The 21,166-nt window shown below is 34.9% G+C and overlaps 1 protein-coding gene across 1 annotated transcript; it reads right to left on the reverse strand.

Moving 5' to 3' along the window:
- Positions 1-2,784: 2,784 nt before the first annotated feature.
- LOC111398423 (cinnamoyl-CoA reductase-like SNL6) lies at positions 2,785-12,919 on the reverse strand. Its single transcript, XM_023025323.1, has 3 exons — positions 12,916-12,919; positions 12,600-12,757; positions 2,785-2,946 (listed from the first exon to the last, which is right to left on the reverse strand). Exons 1-3 carry the CDS (start codon positions 12,917-12,919, stop codon positions 2,785-2,787), a joined length of 324 nt encoding a protein of 107 aa, XP_022881091.1.
- Positions 12,920-21,166: the final 8,247 nt, after the last annotated feature.

Consider the following 21,166-nt stretch of genomic DNA (forward strand, 5'->3'; position numbering starts at 1 on the left):
ACAATCAAAAGGTTTGATTTTAAGTAAAATGAAGATGAACCGTGTGTTTACAAGAAGACAAGTGGGGGCGCGATCGTATTCCTAATATTATATGTCAACAACATATTATTAATGGGAAACGACATCCCAATACTTCAATCGGTAAAATTATGGTTGTCAAAGAATTTCTCTATGAAAGATATAGGAGAGGCAGCTTATATCTTATGAATCAAGATCTATAGAAATAGATCTAAAAGATTACTAGGCTTATCCCAATCATCGTACATGGATAAAATCTTAGAAGATTTAATATGGAAGAGTCTAAAAGAGGTTTAAGTCCCATGCCACATGGGATTTACCTCTCAAAAGATATGTGTCCTAAAACACATGATGAAAGGAGTCGCATGGATAAGATTCCTTATGCTTCGGCAATAGGATCTATCATGTATACGATGCTATGCACAAGACCAGATGTTTCATATGCTCTAAGTGTTACGAGCAGGTTTCAAGCAAACCCTGGTGAGAAACATAAGATAGCGGTTAAGAACATTTTTAAGTACTTGAGAAGGACTAAAGATGTATTCTTGATCTATGGAGGAAATTAACTGAAAATTCATGGATATACTGATGCCAGCTTTTGAACTGACCAAGATGATAGCAAGTCTCAATTAAGATATATGTTTGCTCTCAACAATGGAGCGGTTAGTTGGAAAAGTTCCAAACAGGAGACAATCGCTGATTCAACAACGGAAGCTGAGTACATTGCTGCTTCTGAAGCAATGAAGGAAGTTTTCTGGATCAAGAAGTTCATTAATGAACTTAGAGTCGTGCCTAGCATTATTGATCCCATACCTTTATATTGTGATAACAATGGAGCCATCTCACAAGTGAAGGAACTGAGGTCTCATCAACGATCGAAACATGTGCTAAGGCGATATCATCTCATCAGGGAGATTATACATAAAAATGACATAACGATAAAGCGAGTTCCCATAGATGACAATATTGCAGATCCATTGACAAAGCCGTTGTCACAATAGAAACGTGATCGTCATGTGGACACTTATGGTATTAGATAAATGAGTGATTGGATCTAGTGCAAGTGGGAGTTTGTAAGTGTTATGCCCTAGATCCAATCGATTTAGATTATAAACACTTTTAATATATTTAATGCATTTAATTTTGGCAAGATCTATTATTTATTTAAATTAATTTTGTGATAAATAATATTAAATAATAGAGTCAGAAGATCCAAGTTTAAGTGATTTGTTAATTACAAGAAGTTGTGATTGTGAGATACAAATTACGTATGATTGGTTCTTGATAATACGTGGTAGTAAGTAATAACGAGATATGGATATCATTATTACAGATAGACCATCACATGTGACATTTCTTACTTGTGAAGTAACTAGCTGATCTCACAAGCTAAAGTGTGGTGACACTTAAATGAATACGTGGTTGTTTTGTTATGAAACAAAACATTGGAGACCCGCTAAGAGATTCCACATGGATAACTATCTGAGTGTCAGTGGTTAATCTCTAACATTCGTTAGTGGCATTGGTCCTATGACTTGAGGTCATTATAGTGCCTTGTATGAGGACAGTCATGCTTTGACGGTGTTGGATGTTACTCTACCAAGGGCCGCTAATACGACATCGTTCGGGTATATCAAGAACCATATGAAGGTTGTGAATGAACAATAGAGGATACGTCACTATTAGATGGTAAGAGATTGTGATCTACATTTCGTTCAATTAAGTCAATAACGAAATCCTTGGCCAAAATATACACATAAGTCGAAAAGGAATTTTTGACTCATATTGACTTAATAGTAGAATGAAAGATATGATCGATAATCGAGATTGACATACTTCCATATCTCGTAATTGATTGGATCATATTGACGAAGAGATTATAGTTTTATGGTAAACAAATAGTTTTGGTTTTGTCATACCACGTGACATTTCTCGTCACATGTGTTACCCTGATACATTGCTAGATGTCAATCTGGGACGGTGAGTGTGAATTTGTGATAAATTAAAAGAGTGTTTAATTTATCAATTTTGATTAGATCAAAATAATATTTCATGTCGTTAGGTATCGTGGTTGAGAACCTAATGGGTCGCACACAAAAGAGAATTGGAAGATTGTAAATTGCCAATTAATTAATTTAACAATCGTTGGATAAATTAATTAATTTGATTGGTTATTTATATCCCCAAATTAATTAATTGAATTAATTAATTCACAAACCAGGCCGAATCCGTTTGGATTTATATAAATACTTGGCTAGGGTTTAAGATCCATATTGTTTTCATTATTCTTGTTGGTACAAGAGGAAAAATCCTAGTAGTTGCAGTCTATTCTCCGTGTGGATTTCATTGGAGGCTGGATAATTGGACAGCTGTGGGTGGTAGATTCAAGTTGCTGGAAAATGATAACGCAAAGGAGTTTGCAAAATCAAGAAAATGTATAATTCTCATCACAGTTTTTATCTAAATACAAAGATGAATCCTGGTGGGATCTTTAAAAATTTCAGTGGCCCCTAACAAATAGGGATCTTTTATACTAAGATTGGGATGCATCAACAATCCTGCGTTAATAGAAACCATGTTCACCTCTCTGTCCATTGCCATTGCCCAAGCTGTCTTCTCAACCACCGTTTTTGATAGTCCATGCCATAACTGTGCAAATTCAATTACATCAAATTCTTAACTCCATACTTAAATGAAGAATTTCAGCGATTTTATAATGGGGTTCCAAATTCCATCCTCAAATTTTTTACAGTAGGTTATGTCACTCTAGCTTCTTTCATCGACATCAGATGGGACGCTATTGTGCTGGTCTCTCCAAATAACCGCTGTTGCGGATGAAGTTAAAATTAGCTTATCTATGGTGTCTGTCCGTGCACAGGCTTCCAGCACATTGTGTGCTGCCCTTACTTCTATTTCACCTATAAATTCCTGTACCAGAAATGAAATACTACTTCAAAACAAGTCTCAACGATTCTTGATTCTTTAATATCAATACACAACACCATTTAGAATATTTCACAGAGTTGAATTTCCTAACTTTTTATCAAAGTTCATATAACACCTTTTTCAATCTCGTGTCTCGTTCTTTGAAACAAATTATATACGTTATAGCTCGAAGTGTATGAACTTGGTCGTATGAATTATCAAACTCCTATTTCTTGAATTATCAACAAACTTAATCTATACATCATCCTAGAGATCTGATCATTCAGCATAATCTTGAGACACATTGGCCGTTGATAATTCCTAAATACTTTAATGTCTTCTCATGTTAAGTTGACTATCCAAATTTTAAGATTTAGTCAATCATAGTAAATGAGTAATTACTTGCAAACTTAAGTACATAAAAAGTGATCATACTCTAAGTAAACTTGATTAATGAGGTAGATACTGTTGGAAATTTATTTAAATATGCACAGCGAAAATAAAGCGTTTTCAGTTCCCACCAGGATTCATCTTTGTATTTAGATAGGAATTGATACATTTTCTTAGATTTGCAAACTCATTTGCGTTATCTTTGTTCCAGCAACTTGGATCTGTCTCTCATAGCTGTCCAATTGTCCAGCCTTCAATGAATTCCACACAAGAACAGATTGCCGCCACCAGGGTTTTCTTCTCTTGTGTTAGCAAGAATTATGAGATTCACTACAGATTGAAATCCCTAGCCATGTATTTATATAAGCCCAAATGGGCTTGGCATGGTCCGATCCAATATTTAATTAATCTATTTACCGTGAATTTAATTAATTAATTCGGGCTCATAAATAATCAAGTCAATTAATTAATTTATCCAACAATTGTTAAATTAATTAATTGACAAATTACAGTCTTCCAATTCTCTTTTGTGTGCGACCCATCAGGTTCATAATCACGATACCTAACGACGTGAAATATTATTTTGATCTAATCAAAATTGATAAATTAAAATACTCTTTTAATTTATCACCAATTCACACTCACCGTCCCACATTGACATCTAGCAATATATCAGGGCAACACATGTGACAAGAAATGTCATGTGGTATGACAAAACCAAACTTGTTCGTTTACCATAAAACTATAATCCCTTTGTCAATATGATCTGATCAATTACGAGATATGGAAGTGTGTCAATCTCAATTATCGATCATATCTTTCAATCTACTATTAAGTCAATATGAGTCAAAAACTCCTTTCCGACTTATATGTATACATTGGCCAAGGATTTCGTTATTGACTTAATTGAACGAAATGCATGTCACAATCTCTTACTATCTAAGAGTGACGAATCCTCTATTAGTCATTCACAACCTTCATATGGTTTTTGACATACCCGAACGATACCATATTAGCGGCTCTTGGTAGAGCAACATCCAGCACCGTCAAAACATGACTGTCCTCATACAAGGCATTACGATGACCTCAAATCAAAGGACCAATTCTACTACCGAACGTTAGAGATTAACCACTGACACTCAGATAGTTATCCATGTGAAATCTCTTAGCGGGCCTCCAATGTTTCGTTCTATAACAAAACATTCACGTGTTCATTTAAGTGTCACCACACTTTAGCTTATGAGATCAGCTACTCGCTTCATAAGTAGGAAATGCCACATGTGATAGTCTATCTGTAATAACGATATCTGTATCTCGTTATTACTTACGACCACGGATTATTCAAAATCCAATCATACGTAATTTGTATGTCACAATCACAACTCCTTGTAGTTAACAAATCACTTAAACTTGAATCTTCGGACTCTATTATTTAATACTATTTATCAGAAAATTAATTTAAATAAATAATAGATCTTACCAAAATTAAATACATTAAACATATTACAAGTGTTTACAACCTAAATGGATTGGATCTAGGGCACAACACTTACAAACTTCCACTTGCACTAGATCCAATCACTCATGTATCTAATACCATAAGCGTCCACATGAAGATCATATTTCTGTTGTGACAACGGCTTTGTCAATGGATCTGCAATATTGTCATCTGTAGGAACTCGCTCTATCTTTACGTCATTTCTTTATATTATCTCCTTGATGAGATGATATCGCCTTATCACATGTTTGGATCGTTGATGAGACCTCGGTTCCTTCGCTTGTGCGATGGCTCCATTATTATCACAATACAAAAGTATGAGATCAACAATGCTAGGAACGATGCCCAATTCATTAATGAACTTCTTGATCTGATCAGCTTCCTTCGTTGCTTTAGAAGCAGCAATGTACTCAGCTTCTGTGGTTGAATCAGCGGTTGTCTCTTGTTTGGAACTTTTCCAACTAACCGCTCCATTGTTGAGAGTAAACATATATCCTGATTGAGACTTGCTATCAACTTTGTCAAACTGAAAGCTGGCATTAGTATACCCATGAATCTTTAGTTCATCTCCTCCATAGATCAAGAACAAATCTTTAGTCCTTCTCAAGTACTTAAGAATGTTCTTAACCGCTATCCAGTGTTTCTCACCAGGGTTTGCTTGAAACTTGCTTGTAACACTTAGAGCATATGAAACATCTGGTCTCGTACATAGCATTACATACATGATAAATCCTATCACCAAAGCATAAGAAATCTTATCCATACGATTCCTTTCATAATGTGTTTTAGGACACATATCTTTTGAGAGGTAAATCCCATGTGACATAGGACACAAACCTCTCTTAGACTCTTCCATATTAAATATTCTCAAGATTTTATCTATGTACGAAGATTGGGATAAGCCTAGTAATCTTTTAGATCTATCTTTATAGATCTTGATTCCCAAGATATACGCTACTTCTCCCATATCTTTCATGGAGAAATTCTTTGACAACCATAATTTTTTCGATTAAAGCATTGTGATGTCGTTTCCCATTAATAATATGTCATCGACATATAATATTAGGAATATGACCGCGCTTTCACTTGTCTTCTTGTAAACACATAGTTCATCTTCATTTTTAATAAAATCAAACCTTTTGATTGTCTCATCAAAACGAATATTCCAGCTCCTTAAGGCTTGCTTTAATCCATAAATAGATCGATTTAGCTTACATACTTTGTTGGCTTCTTTGGATTCAAAACTTTCAGGCTGTGTCATGTACACCTCCTCTTGTAAGTCTCCATCAAGCAAAGCAGTTTTGACATCCATTTGTCATATTTCATAGTCATGGTATGCAGCAATTGCAAGCAAAATCCGAATGGACTCCATCATAGCTATAGGCGAAAAAGTTTCATCAAAGTCAACTCCTTGTCTTTGTGTTTAACCTTTTGCTACTAGCCTTGCTTTGTATATATGGATGTTTCCATCCACATCGACTTTTTTCTTGTAAACCCATTTACAACCTATCGGTTTTATCCCACTTGGAAGGTTGACCAAGGTCCAAACCTTGCTCTCATACATTGAGTTCATTTCGGATTCCATGGCTTCTTGTCATCTCTTTGAGTCAATACTTGACTTTGCTTCTGCATAATTTGTAGGTTCATCATCCTTGACTAATAATACTTGATTAGTAATCGTGAATTCATAGCTTCTGGGGGGTCAAATGATCCTACTTGATTTACATTGAGCTGGAGTGTCCTCAGGGTTCTCTACATCCTGATCAAGAGTCTGTCCGTCAACAGGTGTAGTATCATACTCAGGTTCATCTAATTGGTCAACAGTATCTGTGGATTCTTGAACTTCTTCAAGTTCGAGTTTGCTCTCACTACCCTCTCCTAGAATAAACTCTTTCTCTAGGAATATGACATGTCTTGAGATAAACACCTTCTTCTCAATGGGATTATAGAACTGATCTCCAATTGTCTCTTTTGGATATCCCACAAATACGCATTTATCAGATTTAGCCTCAAGCTTATCTGATTCATTTTACTTTACATAAGTGTCACAGCCCCAAACTTTCATGTGAGATAAGTTTGGTCTTTTTCCTCTCCATAACTCGTATGGAGTTTTGTCGACCGATTTAGATGGGACACGATTAAGTGTGTAAGACGCAGCAATTAGTGCATGACCCCAAAATGATTTTGGGATGTTTGCATGGCTCATCATAGATCGCACCATGTCTAACAAAGTGTGATTCCTCAGTTAAGATACATCATTATGTTGCGATGTATATCACGGAGTCCACTACGAGAAAATCCCATTTTCTTTTAGATAATCTGAAAATTCTCCCTTTAAATATTCTCCACCTCGAGCTAATCTTAGCGTGAAAATATTTTTACCGGTTTGTTTCTCTGCTTCAAGTTTGAATTCCTTGAACTTTTCAAGTGCTTCATGCTTGAATTTCATCAGATATACATAACCATATCTAGATTGATCATCAGCAAATGTGATGAAGTAAGAGAAACCACCTCTGGTGGTGATTGACATGGGTCCACATACATCAGTATGTATTAGTCCCAGTAGTTCTGCAACTCTTTCTCCTTTTCCAGTAAAAGGGAATTTGGTGATTTTGCCTAATAGGGACGACTCGCATTTGTCAAATGATTCAAAATAAATTGACCCCAAATATCCATCTTTATGTAACTTGGAAATACGTTTGTCATAAATATGACTCAGTCTGCAATGTCAAAGATAGGTATTATTTAGATTATCACTTTTATGTTTTTTATCTTCTATACTCATAATAGATGACTCTGTATCAAGAATATAAGTTCCATTTTGTAACACACCACAACCATAAAAGATCTCATCTTTATAAAACAAACAACGATTGTTCTTAATATTAATTGAAAAATCATTCATGTCCAAACACGACATAGAAATAATGTTTTTCGTAATAGCGGGAACAAAATAGCAATTTTCTAATTTTAATACTAAGCCCGAAGACAGTAGTAAGAAGTATGTCCCTACAACTAATGCAGCAACTCTTGCTTGATTCCCCACGCGCAGGTCAACTTCTTTTTTCTGCAGTGGTCTACTTCTCTTTAGTTCCTGCATATTTATACAAATATGAGATCCACATCTAGTATCTAATACCCAAGAAGCTAATGAAGTAGACATATTAACCTCGATAACAAAAATACCTAAAGTAGAAGTTTCAGAAGACTTCTTTCCCTTCAAGCTTGCGAGATAAGCCTTGCAATCCTCTTCCAATGACATTTCACTCCACAGTGATAGCACGGGTCATCAGATCTGGTATTGTCCTTGCCTGCTTTGACTGCTTCGTTATTGTCCTTAGCTTTCTTGGACGTTTTCTTAAAACTTCCTTTAATTTTCTTCTTAGTGCCCTTGGAGGATTGAATAGCTAAGACATGCCCAGTGCTAGCCTTAACATTGAGCTCCATAGTTTTAAGCATATTAAGTAACTCGGGGAGTGTACATTCGATCTTATTCATATTGAAGTTCATAATGAATTGCAAATGACTATCTGGCAGAGATTGTAGAACCAAGTCAATGCTTAGTTCGTGATCCATGACAAAACCCAATTGAGCCAATTTCTCAATGAAACCAATCATCTTTAGCACATGAGCACTAACTAAAGATCCCTCTGGCATTCTGCACCGGTACAATTGTTTGGAGGTCTCATACATCTCCACACGAGATTGTTTATCATACAACTCCTTGAGATGAAAAATCATAGTGTAAGCATCCATATCCTCATGTTGCTTCTGCAACTCAGGTGACATAGCTGCAAGCATCACACATGCTGCAATGTCATCGTCATCACTGTGTTTATTATAAACAATCACCTCTTCCTCAGTGGAATTTTCAGTAGATACCTCTGGAAGGGGCTGCTTAAGGACATACCCAATTTTCTCATGCTTGAGAACGATTCTCAAATTGCGATGCCAATCGAGAAAATTTGGTCCGGTCAGTTTGTTGGCATCCAGTATGCCTCTCAAATTCATATGATCACTCATGATTCAAAAATTGTAAATGACGAAAGGTATAGAATCAATATGTATTATAATGCATTTGCACAAATTCAACATGGACTTTAATTAAACGTGCCCCCACTGTTTAAAATAAATTCATGACCCTCATACATAAATTATTAGAATCCACATTTGATTCCCAGTGGGCTGGGATCCCATTTGTTATATTAAGATCTTAAGTGTACTCAACAAATCTTAATAAAACATCTGGGTAGATACTATTATCAACTGTATCTCCATACAACTCCCAGATCATTAAGCTGACAACTTTTTGTCTTCATACATCTTATGTGTTAGCTTAACATACCTCTAAAACTTATCTCCTTAAGTGTATTCAACAAAAGGTAAATTTTAGTTAAGTCAAACCCATCATTCAGAAATATTAAATATTTTATAGTGTCAAACATATCCCTAATAGACCAGTTTTGAGTGTACTCAACAAGCTGAGGTCAATTTAGGATTCTCTTTTTCACTATAATGATGGAAGGCAAATAATACGACTTAATATTTTAATGAGAGATTTAACATGCAATGGTCTCATCAAGGAGTTCTGTGTGTGTATATATATATATACACATCAACTATGCGAATAAATATACAAACAATAGTATAGATGATTGTGAACTTATTCTATCTAGTTTTTCCGAGCCAAAGGAAAGACTAGTTGGTCAATTCCTAAGGGGTACAACATTGAATCAATATCAATGCACCATCTCTATGGTTTCTTCCTTTTCTCGCGCCTTCAATTAGCCCAACTGCAACATGTATCCTATATTAGTCGGCACGCAGGCCTAAATAAAATTGGACTCGCAAGCTCATGATAATAATACGACAACGGACTCACAGGTCCAAAAATAATAAAGAGCTCGCAGGCCCATAACAATAATAGACTCCCAGGTCCTAAACAATTAAGGGCTCGCAGACCCATAAAACGACGAGAATTAAATCAACTATTCAGCAAATCCACATGGTCAAGTCCATAATCATCCATAAATAAACATTCATCACATAATTGTTTTCTATGTATAATATATAATATCATATGCAATGTCTCAAAAATTTAGCAATTATAGTCGTCAAAACTTATAAAAAAATGGATCGAAAGAATTAATTAATCATATTAATTAATTAACTTAATTGGCGGGCCTATTTAATTAAAATTAAATTTTAATTAAACCCCGAATTAGAGTCCAACTCTAATTCCATAATTATTGGGCGAAGTTATTTAATTAAAATCAATTTTTAATCAAATTCCAGATTAGAGTCCAACTCTAATTCTTTAAAATTTTAGGGCGGGATAATTAAGATCAAATTTTAATTATTTACCAAATTAGAGTCCTCCAATTTCAATATATACATTGGGGAAATAATATTAAAGTCACATTATAATTAACACGAGAGAAGAGTCCAACTCTAATAAAATTGAATTAATATTTTAATTTAGGACAAAATTCCTAAATAAAACAAAAATTCAATCTGGTTAACAATTAAATATTTAAGTTAAAATCTAATTTTAACAAAATATATAAAAGTCGTCAATTTTAAATAAATTTTAATTTTGGGCCAAATTTAGGATATGGGTCAAACCCAATTAAAACATAATTCTAAAACCAATTTTAAATTACAAATTCAAAAAATCTTTTGAAATTACAAATTGACCCAAACTAAAATTAAAAGCCAAGTCCCTCAATTTCGAAAATTGCATGACAGCCCTGAATTTAAAATTTTCAAAATGACCCCAACTGAAATTGCAAGCGGGGCTTGCAATTACACTAATTGCAATAGAAGTCTCCGCCTCCAACCTTTCCCAATCTAAGAAACCGTAAAAAAATTGGTTTTTTATTTACTTTGGTGGCGATGTCGGCAATGGTGCCGCCCTTCCAAATAGCAAGACCTGCCACCATAAGGCGGGGCAAGCTCTTGCGGCCCAACCAACAGCACGAAGGTGTTGCTACCAGCAATGGCATCACAATACGTTGCTACCGTCGACGGTAGCACGCACACCGCCCCGATCACAAAAAGAAAATTTGTTTTTTTTTTTCAAAATCAAATTTTGAAAATAAAATTAAACACTGTAATTGCTAGATTCAAGAATAAACATGATTAAATCAACTTTTAATTTAATCAACATGTAAATCAACTCCTAACAAATACAAAGTTGGCTCTGATATCACTGTTAGGAATTTACTTAAACATGCACAGCGGAAATAAAACATTTTTAATTCCCACCAGGATTCATCTTTGTATTTAGATAGGAATTGTGATAAAAGTTATACATTTTCTTAGATCTACAAACTCCTTTGCGTTATCTTTGTTCCGACAACTTGGATCTATCTCCCACAACTGTTCAATTATTCAACCTCCAATGAATTCCACACAGAGAACAGATTGCAGCCACAGGGTTTTCTCCTCTTGTGCTAGCAAGAATTATGAGATTCACTACAGATTGAAAACTCTAGCCATGTATTTATATAAGTCCAAACGGGCTTGGCCTGGTCCGGTCTAATATTTAATTAAATCCAGTCCGTGAATTAATTCGGGCTCATAAATAACCAACCCAATTAATTAATTTATCAAACGATTGTTAAATTGATTAATTGACAAATTGCAATCTTCCAATTCTCTTTTGTGTGCGATCCATCAAGTTCCTGATCACGATGCCTAACGACGTGAAATATTATTTTAATCTAATCAAAATTGATAAATTAAAATATTCTTTTAATTTATCACCAATTCACACTCGCCGTCCCAGATTGACATCTAGCAATGTATTAGGACAACACATGTGACACGAAATGTCATGTGGTATGACAAAACCAAACTTGTTCGTTTACCATGAAACTATAATCCATTCGTCAATATGATCCGATGAATTACGAGATATGGAAGTGTGTCAATCTCGATTATCGATCATATCTTTCATTCTACTATTAAGTCAATATGAGTCGAAAACTCATTTTCGACTTATATGTATACCTTGGCCAAGGATATCGTTATTGACTTAATTGAACGAAATGTAGATCACAATCTCGTACTATTTAAGAGTGACTAATCCTCTATTGGTCATTCACAACCTTCATATGGTTCTTGACATACACGAACGATGCCGTATTAGCGGCCCTTGATAGAGCAACATCCAACACCGTCAAAACATGATTGTCCTCATACAAGGCACTATGATGACCTCAAGTCAAAGGACCAATCCACTACCGAATGTTAGAGATTAACCACTGGTACTCAGATAGTTATCCATGTGGAATCTCTTAGCGGGTCTCCTATATTTCGTTCTATAACAAAACATCCACGTGTTCATTTAAGTGTCACCACACTTTAAGTTGTGAGATCAGATACTTACTTCACAAATAGGAAATGTCACACGTGATAGTCTATCTGTAATAATGATATCCGTATCTCGTTATTACTTACGACCATGGATTATTCAAAATCCAATCATACGTAATTTGTATCTCACAATCACAACTCCTTGTGATTAACAAATCACTTAAACTTAAATCTTCAGACTCTATTATTTAATATTATTTATCAGAAAATTAATTTAAATAAATAATAGATATTACCAAAATTAAATACATTAAACATATTAAAAGTGTTTACAACCTAAATCGATTGGATTTAGGGCATAACACTTATAGATACTTAATCATAATTAAGTTGAAAATAAAGTAATGGAAAATTGCTTAATTATAAGTGCTAGAAAAAGGAAACTTACATCATAGGTGGGGTTATCTGAAGGAAGTTCGAAGGAGTAAAATAAGCCATAACAGCCCTTCAATGCCTCCATTATGCTGTGATAATCCAAAGGGTCCAAATCAAACACTCTCAATTTCTTGTTCTCATTTGATAATCTCTCCAAAGACTGTAACTTATCTACAATATTCCATTAATAACTTGTACTACTAAATAGCAATACAAAAGAAAAAATTGAACCCAATTTTCCGAACTTTGAAGTAAAATTTAAGCAAAAAGTTTCCTTGAAGGATGAATGATTCAAAATATATAATTCCTTAACAAAAATAAAATAAAACACATAGCTATTATGTATGGCATCATAATTCTTATCGTACCAAATAGAGAATGGATAAGAGACAATGTAGGAGGGATGAAAAAAGAAAGGAACAAACCATGGTTGTGGACGGCGTAGCCTCTTTTGTGGAGGCGGTGGACGAGGGCAGAGCTCAAACAACCCGATGCGTCCAATACACAAACAATTGGTTCAGCAATGCTGGTGTCATTTCTCCACACACAGAGTAGATGCAGTGTGTGTGTGTGTGTGTGAGAGAGAGAGAGAGAGAGTGTGTGATTGGTAATGTTGGCTGGGTATGTGGGGTGTGGTATTTATTTAAAGAGAGAAAGAGAAAGAAAGAGAGGCCCGAGGCATTGAAAGGTGTGGTTAGTAGCTGGTAAAGAAGGGATGAAATAATGTGAAATGGCCGGTTAATTCATGTCTATTTTCACTTTGGTCCTTGACTAATTTTAATTTTTAAAAAAATTGAATTTAAAGACGATTGTCCAATAACACCCCTCCATTTCTTGCACTTTCCATTTGTTTTCTTGTGCCAAAAGTCATAGTCCGGATCCAATCGTCGATTTTTATCAACAGTCAACAACTTACCGACGAGACACGGTTGCCAACAAACTTCTTCTTCTTATTTTAATTTTAATTATTAATTTTTGGTAATAGGGCAAAAGTTTCATATTCTTTATTTAATTTGAATAATTTTATATTTTCATTTTAATTTTAATTTTTTATTTTCAATTTAATTTTAATTTTAATTCTAATTTTAATTATTAATTTTTGGTGATAGGGTAAAAATTTCATATTCTTTATTTAATTTGAATAATTGTTAATTTTAATTTTAAAATGAATCTGCGTCTTGCGTATTGTAATTATGAATCAGTTCGCTTAATTTTAGGTTATTATGTTTTATTTCATTATCTCTTGTACAATGTTCTAACATTTTAAATTTTTGCATGATGGTTTATCATCTTGATGTAGAGTTGAGATGGATGACGGGCAAAGCTACGTGAAGTAGCTTTAACAGTTTCACCATTGTGATGGAGCTGCTAAATGATCAGCATGCTTATATGCTGTGCCAATCTTTTCTGTGGCTCTTTTACTAGTTGAGAGATGTGTAGTACTCGGTTCAGATTATTGATGCACTTCTATATCGATTGCTAAGTCCAGTCGACGACAATGCCCTCCACTTCGACCTCGGAGGCAAAGTCGTCAATTTCTCCATGTTCGAGTTTGCCCTGATCACTGAACTATAAATTAGGAGCGATGAAGCAGCTCGGAGAAGCAACAGACTGTACGACACATACTTTCATGGGCAGGGGACAGTGTACCGCAGCTATTCGGCACAATCAGGGGGTGTGACCAAATGTTAAACAGAATGAAGCCAGATCTGGTATATATCATCCGGAGCATCTTGTGGTGTCACCATAAGAAGATCGTGATCAACCTCTTCCATCTGGAGATCGTCGATGACATCGATGACTTCAACAACTATTAGTGGGACCGGAGATATTATGAATACACCGTACATGTCTTCACTAGATCTCACTTGAAGTCGAAGGAGACTATGTGTAAGTATGATACCTATGGATTGCCCCTGACAGTGCAGGTAAAATATTTTAACATAATCAACATTTAAATATTTTGTATTAATAATTGTATGTGTTGTAGATCTGGGCGTACGAGACTGTCTCCCTATTGGGTATCCACTTTGTGAGGCGAGGGAAAACACGTTGCCCTCAGATGCATAATTGGTGAGCATCTCGAGTGGATGGATGTCCCACTAAAAAATAATTATCGACTCTCCTCAACGGCCTCATGTGAGTATTATACATTTGTGATTTTTATTGTACATAGTTTCAAATCTCATTACATGATTGTTAATTATTTGAAATTTCAATATGTCAACTTGAAGTAATAACTCATTTAACGTTGTCGATGGAGGAGGAGACTCAGGGTCTTGTACATGAATTAGTCGTTCTGCACACCCAAAATGACTAGATGTCCGATTCGATCCATGACCAAGACTAGGTAAGTGAATTAATGATTACTATTTTGTATGAATTAGCAATTATTGATTAAGTTAAGAATTTGTACGGTTGTTTGTGCAAGACCATGATCCAATTGATCGGACATCACCTCCGTCATGGACATCACCTCCATCATGTGGGATACGAGGATGGTGAGATAGTCCATATCGTAAGTGTTTGTGAATTTATTTTTAAATTTAGATATTAATTTTTATGTAATTGGAACTGAACTAACGCATTATTGTTCATTTGCAGAGGTGACTGTGGCATTTTTGCAATGAAATCATTGAATTTTTTAGTTTAGCACATAAGGTTGATAAAATCAACCAATCCTAGATACAAAATTGGCGAAATAAGTTGGTATGTGACTTATACTACTTTAATGGTAATCCATAAATTTATTGTAATTATTCGTTTTTGTTCACAAAATATTTCTTTCAATTAAAATCACCGCAAGTGCACGGTTCTTTAACAAGTAATAAAGTAAATTTTTAGAGTTCAAATATCATCCTACAGAGATTGAGTAGTTTAATTTTACCTATCGTAGCCTTAACTGAAACGAAATTACTTAATATGAATGTTTACCTAAATAAATTCTAATTTTAGAGAGAAAACCCTAATTTGGAATGCAATCCTAATTTATGTAATTTTTATGACTGGAATGAGATTATTATGCAAGACACGATTTTTAACAACCTAGAATGAAAAACAACTGTTAAGAACACAAATTTGTAGTATTCAATGTAAATTATGTAGTAGCCGAGAAAAATAAAATGAAATTATGCAAATATTTTGGGATGATCTAGCACTACGAGCCTAACCCATTTTAGAAACGACCTATGGAAGCTCAACTCATGTAAGATTGCGAAAGCCCAAGTCATAAGTTAATTAAAAGCCCAGCAATTTAAGAGAATAAGTTTAAGTAAAATTAATTACAAAGATTTAATGAATAACTGGGTTGCCACAATGGTCATTTACATGGTATTTCCTATTGGGATCCCAAGTTCGAATCACCATGTAGATGTTTTTTATAAAACTTTCATATGAATTATTTTTATGGCTTAGAGACTCTTCAAATTCTTAGTTAAAGACTAAGTTTAATAAATTTAATGATAATACAACTCCCCCACTTAATTTTTCATTAAAAAGAAAGGTTATAGAAATGGAAGGTCACTTTTTCACTACACTCCTCTTCAAATCCAAATTTCATCTCATTTTCTCTCAAAAAATATATTTCATATCAAGTTAAGCTTAAAGAATAATAAGGGTGAGAAGAAGGAAGGCTTTCTATATGTTTTGTTCTTTTATCCAAGAAAATTCAAGGCACGTAGAGGTGCAAGTGTTCATTTGTTTTCAAATCTGATTTTTCGATAAATGTTTGAATGAAATGGTACCTTCGGGTACGGTGCTTTGGCACTACAATAGTTAGAATTCTCATTCTCTGACTCTACGTGCTATGATAATGCTATAGTAATTGGATTATGCCGGAAATCCATCTACGTGTGACGATATGAATCTATAGTTTGGAATTTCTAATTTGATAATGAACCAATGATATCTATTGAGTTTCAAAATCATGGGTTAATTCCCTTCCCACAGGTTGAATGGACTTTCCTTGGGGAGTAGATGATGGTAAAGGATGATGCAACATGTCATAGAGAAGCCGATGATTTATATCTTTAGTTGATTTCGAGATGTTTACACTCTCTTTAAATTCGATTCCTATGAATATTGTGTGGATCTATTTTACAAACATTCATTATGAATAAACTATGTTTGAAAGTAGATATGTATCATAGGAATAAATTTACAAATCACCGTATACTAAAAAAGTTAGCAACTTAAAAGTTTTGATGTCTCTTCAGAAATTTCAATTTCTGTCCCATCTTTAAAAAAAATCATAACTCTTTTGTTACTTGGTATTTTTATACGAAACCAACTGGATTGGATAGCCTAATAAGTTAGATACTGAATAAAATTGGAATCATGTCAATCAAATATTGGTAAAAGGTTATATGTCATATAAAGTAAACTGTTCTGGGTGCTGTCTCTGTTTTTCAGCTTCTACCCTTGTTTTCAAAAATTCATAACTCACTCGTTACTTGGAATTTTTGGATGAAACCAATTGAATTTGATATTCTCATGGATTATCTACTGAATAAATTTTAAATCATGTGGTTTTGACGTTGGTGGAATATTATGTGCCATTTTAAGTGAACTGCACCGGTTTACCTTTCAACCAGGTTGCTACTGAGTTTTGAAAAATATTTTAATATCCCATATGATGTCGACGGAAGCTAATTTTTGACTATGTCATATTATAAGAATTTTAATACCTTAAATTAAAATTTGATGAAGTTTCAAGGTCGATAGCTATGAAAACAAATTTATTTTGACAACTACTATTTGAGACAAAAACTGGAACAGCAACATTTCTTTTTAAGTTTTGCCAAAATTTCGCGTCAATAGTCGTTACATGCATGGAACCCATTCTAAAAAACATTTTTGAAATTGTTTTCTTTTAGAATTGGATTATTTTTTAAATAAAAATAAATAAAATCTTTAATTAAATTTTAAAATTTGATCTTTATACCTTCTACTAAAAATATATTGAACTAAGTTTACGGCTAAGGTACAATGGTTTGAGTGATGTTTCCGTCCATGCGGGTCGGGACGTTACAAATTAAGTGTACTAGGATCACAATTTCTCATGCAACGATCACCTTAAACCCTAATTTTACAATGTGACTATACGATGGAGTTGTTGACGAATCAATGTTCCTAAAGCTATCAAATACTCTCTCTCAAGATGTATTGAACCTATTTTTACATACCACCGGCCTATATCTCTATGACAAATGCATATGTAAAAATGCATGTGGTTTTGTAAGCACTTATAGATTCACGTTGGGCATAGCGGTATATTTCTATCCCCTATCAAACCCTATGATGATTTATATATTGTTGAACATATTCTACTTCTCTCGAATGCAAGAACAAGTCACCCAAACTCACACAATTACGGGCCATTAATTGCGAAAAACAAAAATTGCATATAAATCATTCAATCAATCAAAACGTGTTTCAATGTCAAATTGTAAAACTAGAAATTTAAAGATCTCATCACATGGTACATCGATCTCCTAGTACATGTAAATCTAGCATAACATGGAAAGAATATCGAAATACATCATAAATTGAAGAAAAAGTATCGCCAGGATATGAATTCTTGATAAATGTTCTTGATCTTTGTGTAATCCTTCGTTAATTTCGCTTAGAATCTTCTCCAAGATGTGCCTCCCAATGCGTTCTGCCCCGAAATATGACGGCTCTATATTTTTATATCGCGTCCTAATCGAGTTACAAAAGAATTATAATGCAAAACAAAAACTACAGAATCGCGTCAGAAATTTATACCATGTGGTCGCATGGTTGAATCTATTTCTTAGCTTTAAGTCTCGGATGGGGCTTGTGTAGCCTCATGGTTATGACACTATGCGGTCGCATGGTGTTGAAACCTTCGTTTTGTGCCGTTTTAGTCATCAAACTCAATCTTCTTGTTTCTTGACTTCTTTTCTTCGAATTTTTTGTTCCATCATCTCATATATGACCTCCAATTGGTACTTGGCACTAACGATTTTTCGATTGCTCCTTTGGCTCATCTTTTGTATATTTGCACTTTGGTCCTTGAGCTATCACTTTGATTTGTTTTGGTCCTTTTTGCTTCTTTTTCTCGTGAATTCCATCAAATCCATCAAAAAACCCTACAATCCAAGAATTAAGCGAATTTAGGTCACATTTCATACACTTTGCTCGTATTTTGGTCATCTTTGTGAGTTATATAAGTGCATAAAAACGCACTTATCAAATCCCCCAAACTTGAATTGTTGTTTGTTCTCAAACAAGATAGTGACTTAAATCTCAACAAACATGGTTCAATAACCTGCCGTATCTCAAGATTGGAATTCAGTAATTAACACAAAAAAACAGTTTCAATAGTACGAGAATAGAATTTACCTTTACTTGTCGGATGCAAGACTCATCATGTGTGTGTGATCTCATACCAACATAGCAAGCTCATGATTGGTTCAATCCCGACCCCAAAATAGTCAAATATCTCCTTACCTCGCTCGAGAGATACACACCCCCCAAACTTATTATTTTCACTAAATCATTCCGGGGTTGTGTTTTAAAGTTAAGAGTTTAGGTAACTGTAGTCCTTGCCCTCTCTTTGTTTGGATAGATCTCACCACCACAGGTGCGCATGTCAACAAATGAAGGTTCTCCTTGATTTGATTGCTTTAACACTAGAGATTAAACTAAATTACTTGTCTCGCCTTGAAGGTGTGATTATTATCAACCAAATGTCCAAAGGCTTTTTCTATACTATCTTACTCTGTATTTTTTTATGTCATCTTCTCATTTGTTTTCTATACAACTCTTGTAGTGAGCTTTAGATCGATGACTTCCGAACCAGTTAGCTTTAGGGCACTAGGTTTTTAAATCCTTTCAGGTTTATTCACTCGAGTTATAAAGGCTCGATCAGATGACTTTTTATTAACCTCTTTCCCTCTTGCTTTCTATAAGAACCCTGTAACAAGCTTTGGGCTGGTGTCTCCCAAACCAGTTGGCTTTAGGGCACTAGATTTCGAGATATCCTTACAGGCTTACTTGCTAGAGTCATAAAGGCTTGGAAAGGTGTCACATTTTTGTAACCTAAAAATTATGTCCCTTTTTATTTTTTTCTAGACATTTGGTCTCTATAATCAAACCCCCAATTGAAGACTTTCTCCTAGTTTTCATCTCACTTATCTAGGAAATCCACAAAGCATAATTCATGCATGGAGCCTCCACTTATCTCAATGTTTCCCTATAGTTGTTAAACCATCTCCAATTTATTCATCAAGGCACTTTGGTTTATGGGTCTACATTAATTTATGGTTTAATCAATCGAGGTTATTCTGGTTTCTCCTACTTTATTCAAACCCAATCGCTCACCTGACATGTATGGCATGAGTGGCATGCATATGGAATGTCAAATACTACCTCAACAAGTATCAATTAATCAAATTCTGCAATATATTCACAGCTTCCAATACATACCTATTCCAATAATCACATCATTGCCGGCAAAGCTATCAAACCCACACAAGCATGCAATGAACTTAATATAACATATTAATCCAATAATCACTCATCAGGCACACAACATGCAATCAGTAACAAGGTATTGATGGAATGTGATCATTTCAAAAAGGATTACATTACATGTCGATAATTTAGTTTCCAAAATGTGTCACGTTCAAAATATGCCACCATCCCCCAAACTTATACAATACATTACCCTCAATGTGAAAAATAAAAGTTTCAAAAGGCATAATTTGAAGGACAAGTGTGCATTAAAAATAGCAAAATGAGTTAAATAAAACTCCCCTAATCACTATGGTGGTGGTGCCTGGTAGCAGGGTCCCGCAGTGTCGTCGCCCGGTGGATGTAAGAAATGATCCAAGATCCGTCTCAATAGTTTCGACTACTAGACTTACTCTGCTTGCATGGCTATCATCATGCTACTCTGTGCTCTAACTTCGCCCTCCATGCTACACATTCGGTCCCAAGTATCGTTCACTCTTATCTGTATTCTATCCACTCGTCCCACATATATGCTCAGCCACTCGTTCATAGTTTCCATCTCCCGCCTAACTGATCATGCCCCCTGATATGTAGTTTAAGCCATGGTTTGAGTGGTACTAATATCACGTCTGGCTGTCTGCATGTCAGTAGTCAAAGCCCCTAGAGCTTGCTGGATGCCCTCTATATGCGGCTGGTTCTTATGAGAGTCATAAACATCTGACGTAGTAACTGTGTATCAGCTCCCATAAGTGGTGGTGCCTGGCCCACTCAACATCGTCGGGTCCTTGGTCATGTGCAACCTGCTGCTATCTTCGTCGCTCTCTCTCTTGTTCATGCCGATGTCTTATCCGAGCTTGCTCCTGAGCCTCAAATATAGTACACTTTATTAGAGGGTTGGGTTTTTCAGGTACCTCTTCTGGTAAGATTGTAACACCTGTAGCCCGGTATATGCCACTGATGAGGCTGGGGAAGACTAAAGTGATACGTCGATCCCGCCAAGTGCCCAACATGTGGATTTGATTGTAGATAAAGGTGGCGAGGTCTATTTTGCAACCCTGAACCAGATGATAAATAAAGCCAGCTGTTTGATCAGAAAATGTG

Source organism: Olea europaea, chromosome 8, assembly GCF_002742605.1.
Source record: "Olea europaea var. sylvestris chromosome 8, O_europaea_v1, whole genome shotgun sequence".
Classification (NCBI taxonomy): domain Eukaryota; kingdom Viridiplantae; phylum Streptophyta; class Magnoliopsida; order Lamiales; family Oleaceae; genus Olea; species Olea europaea.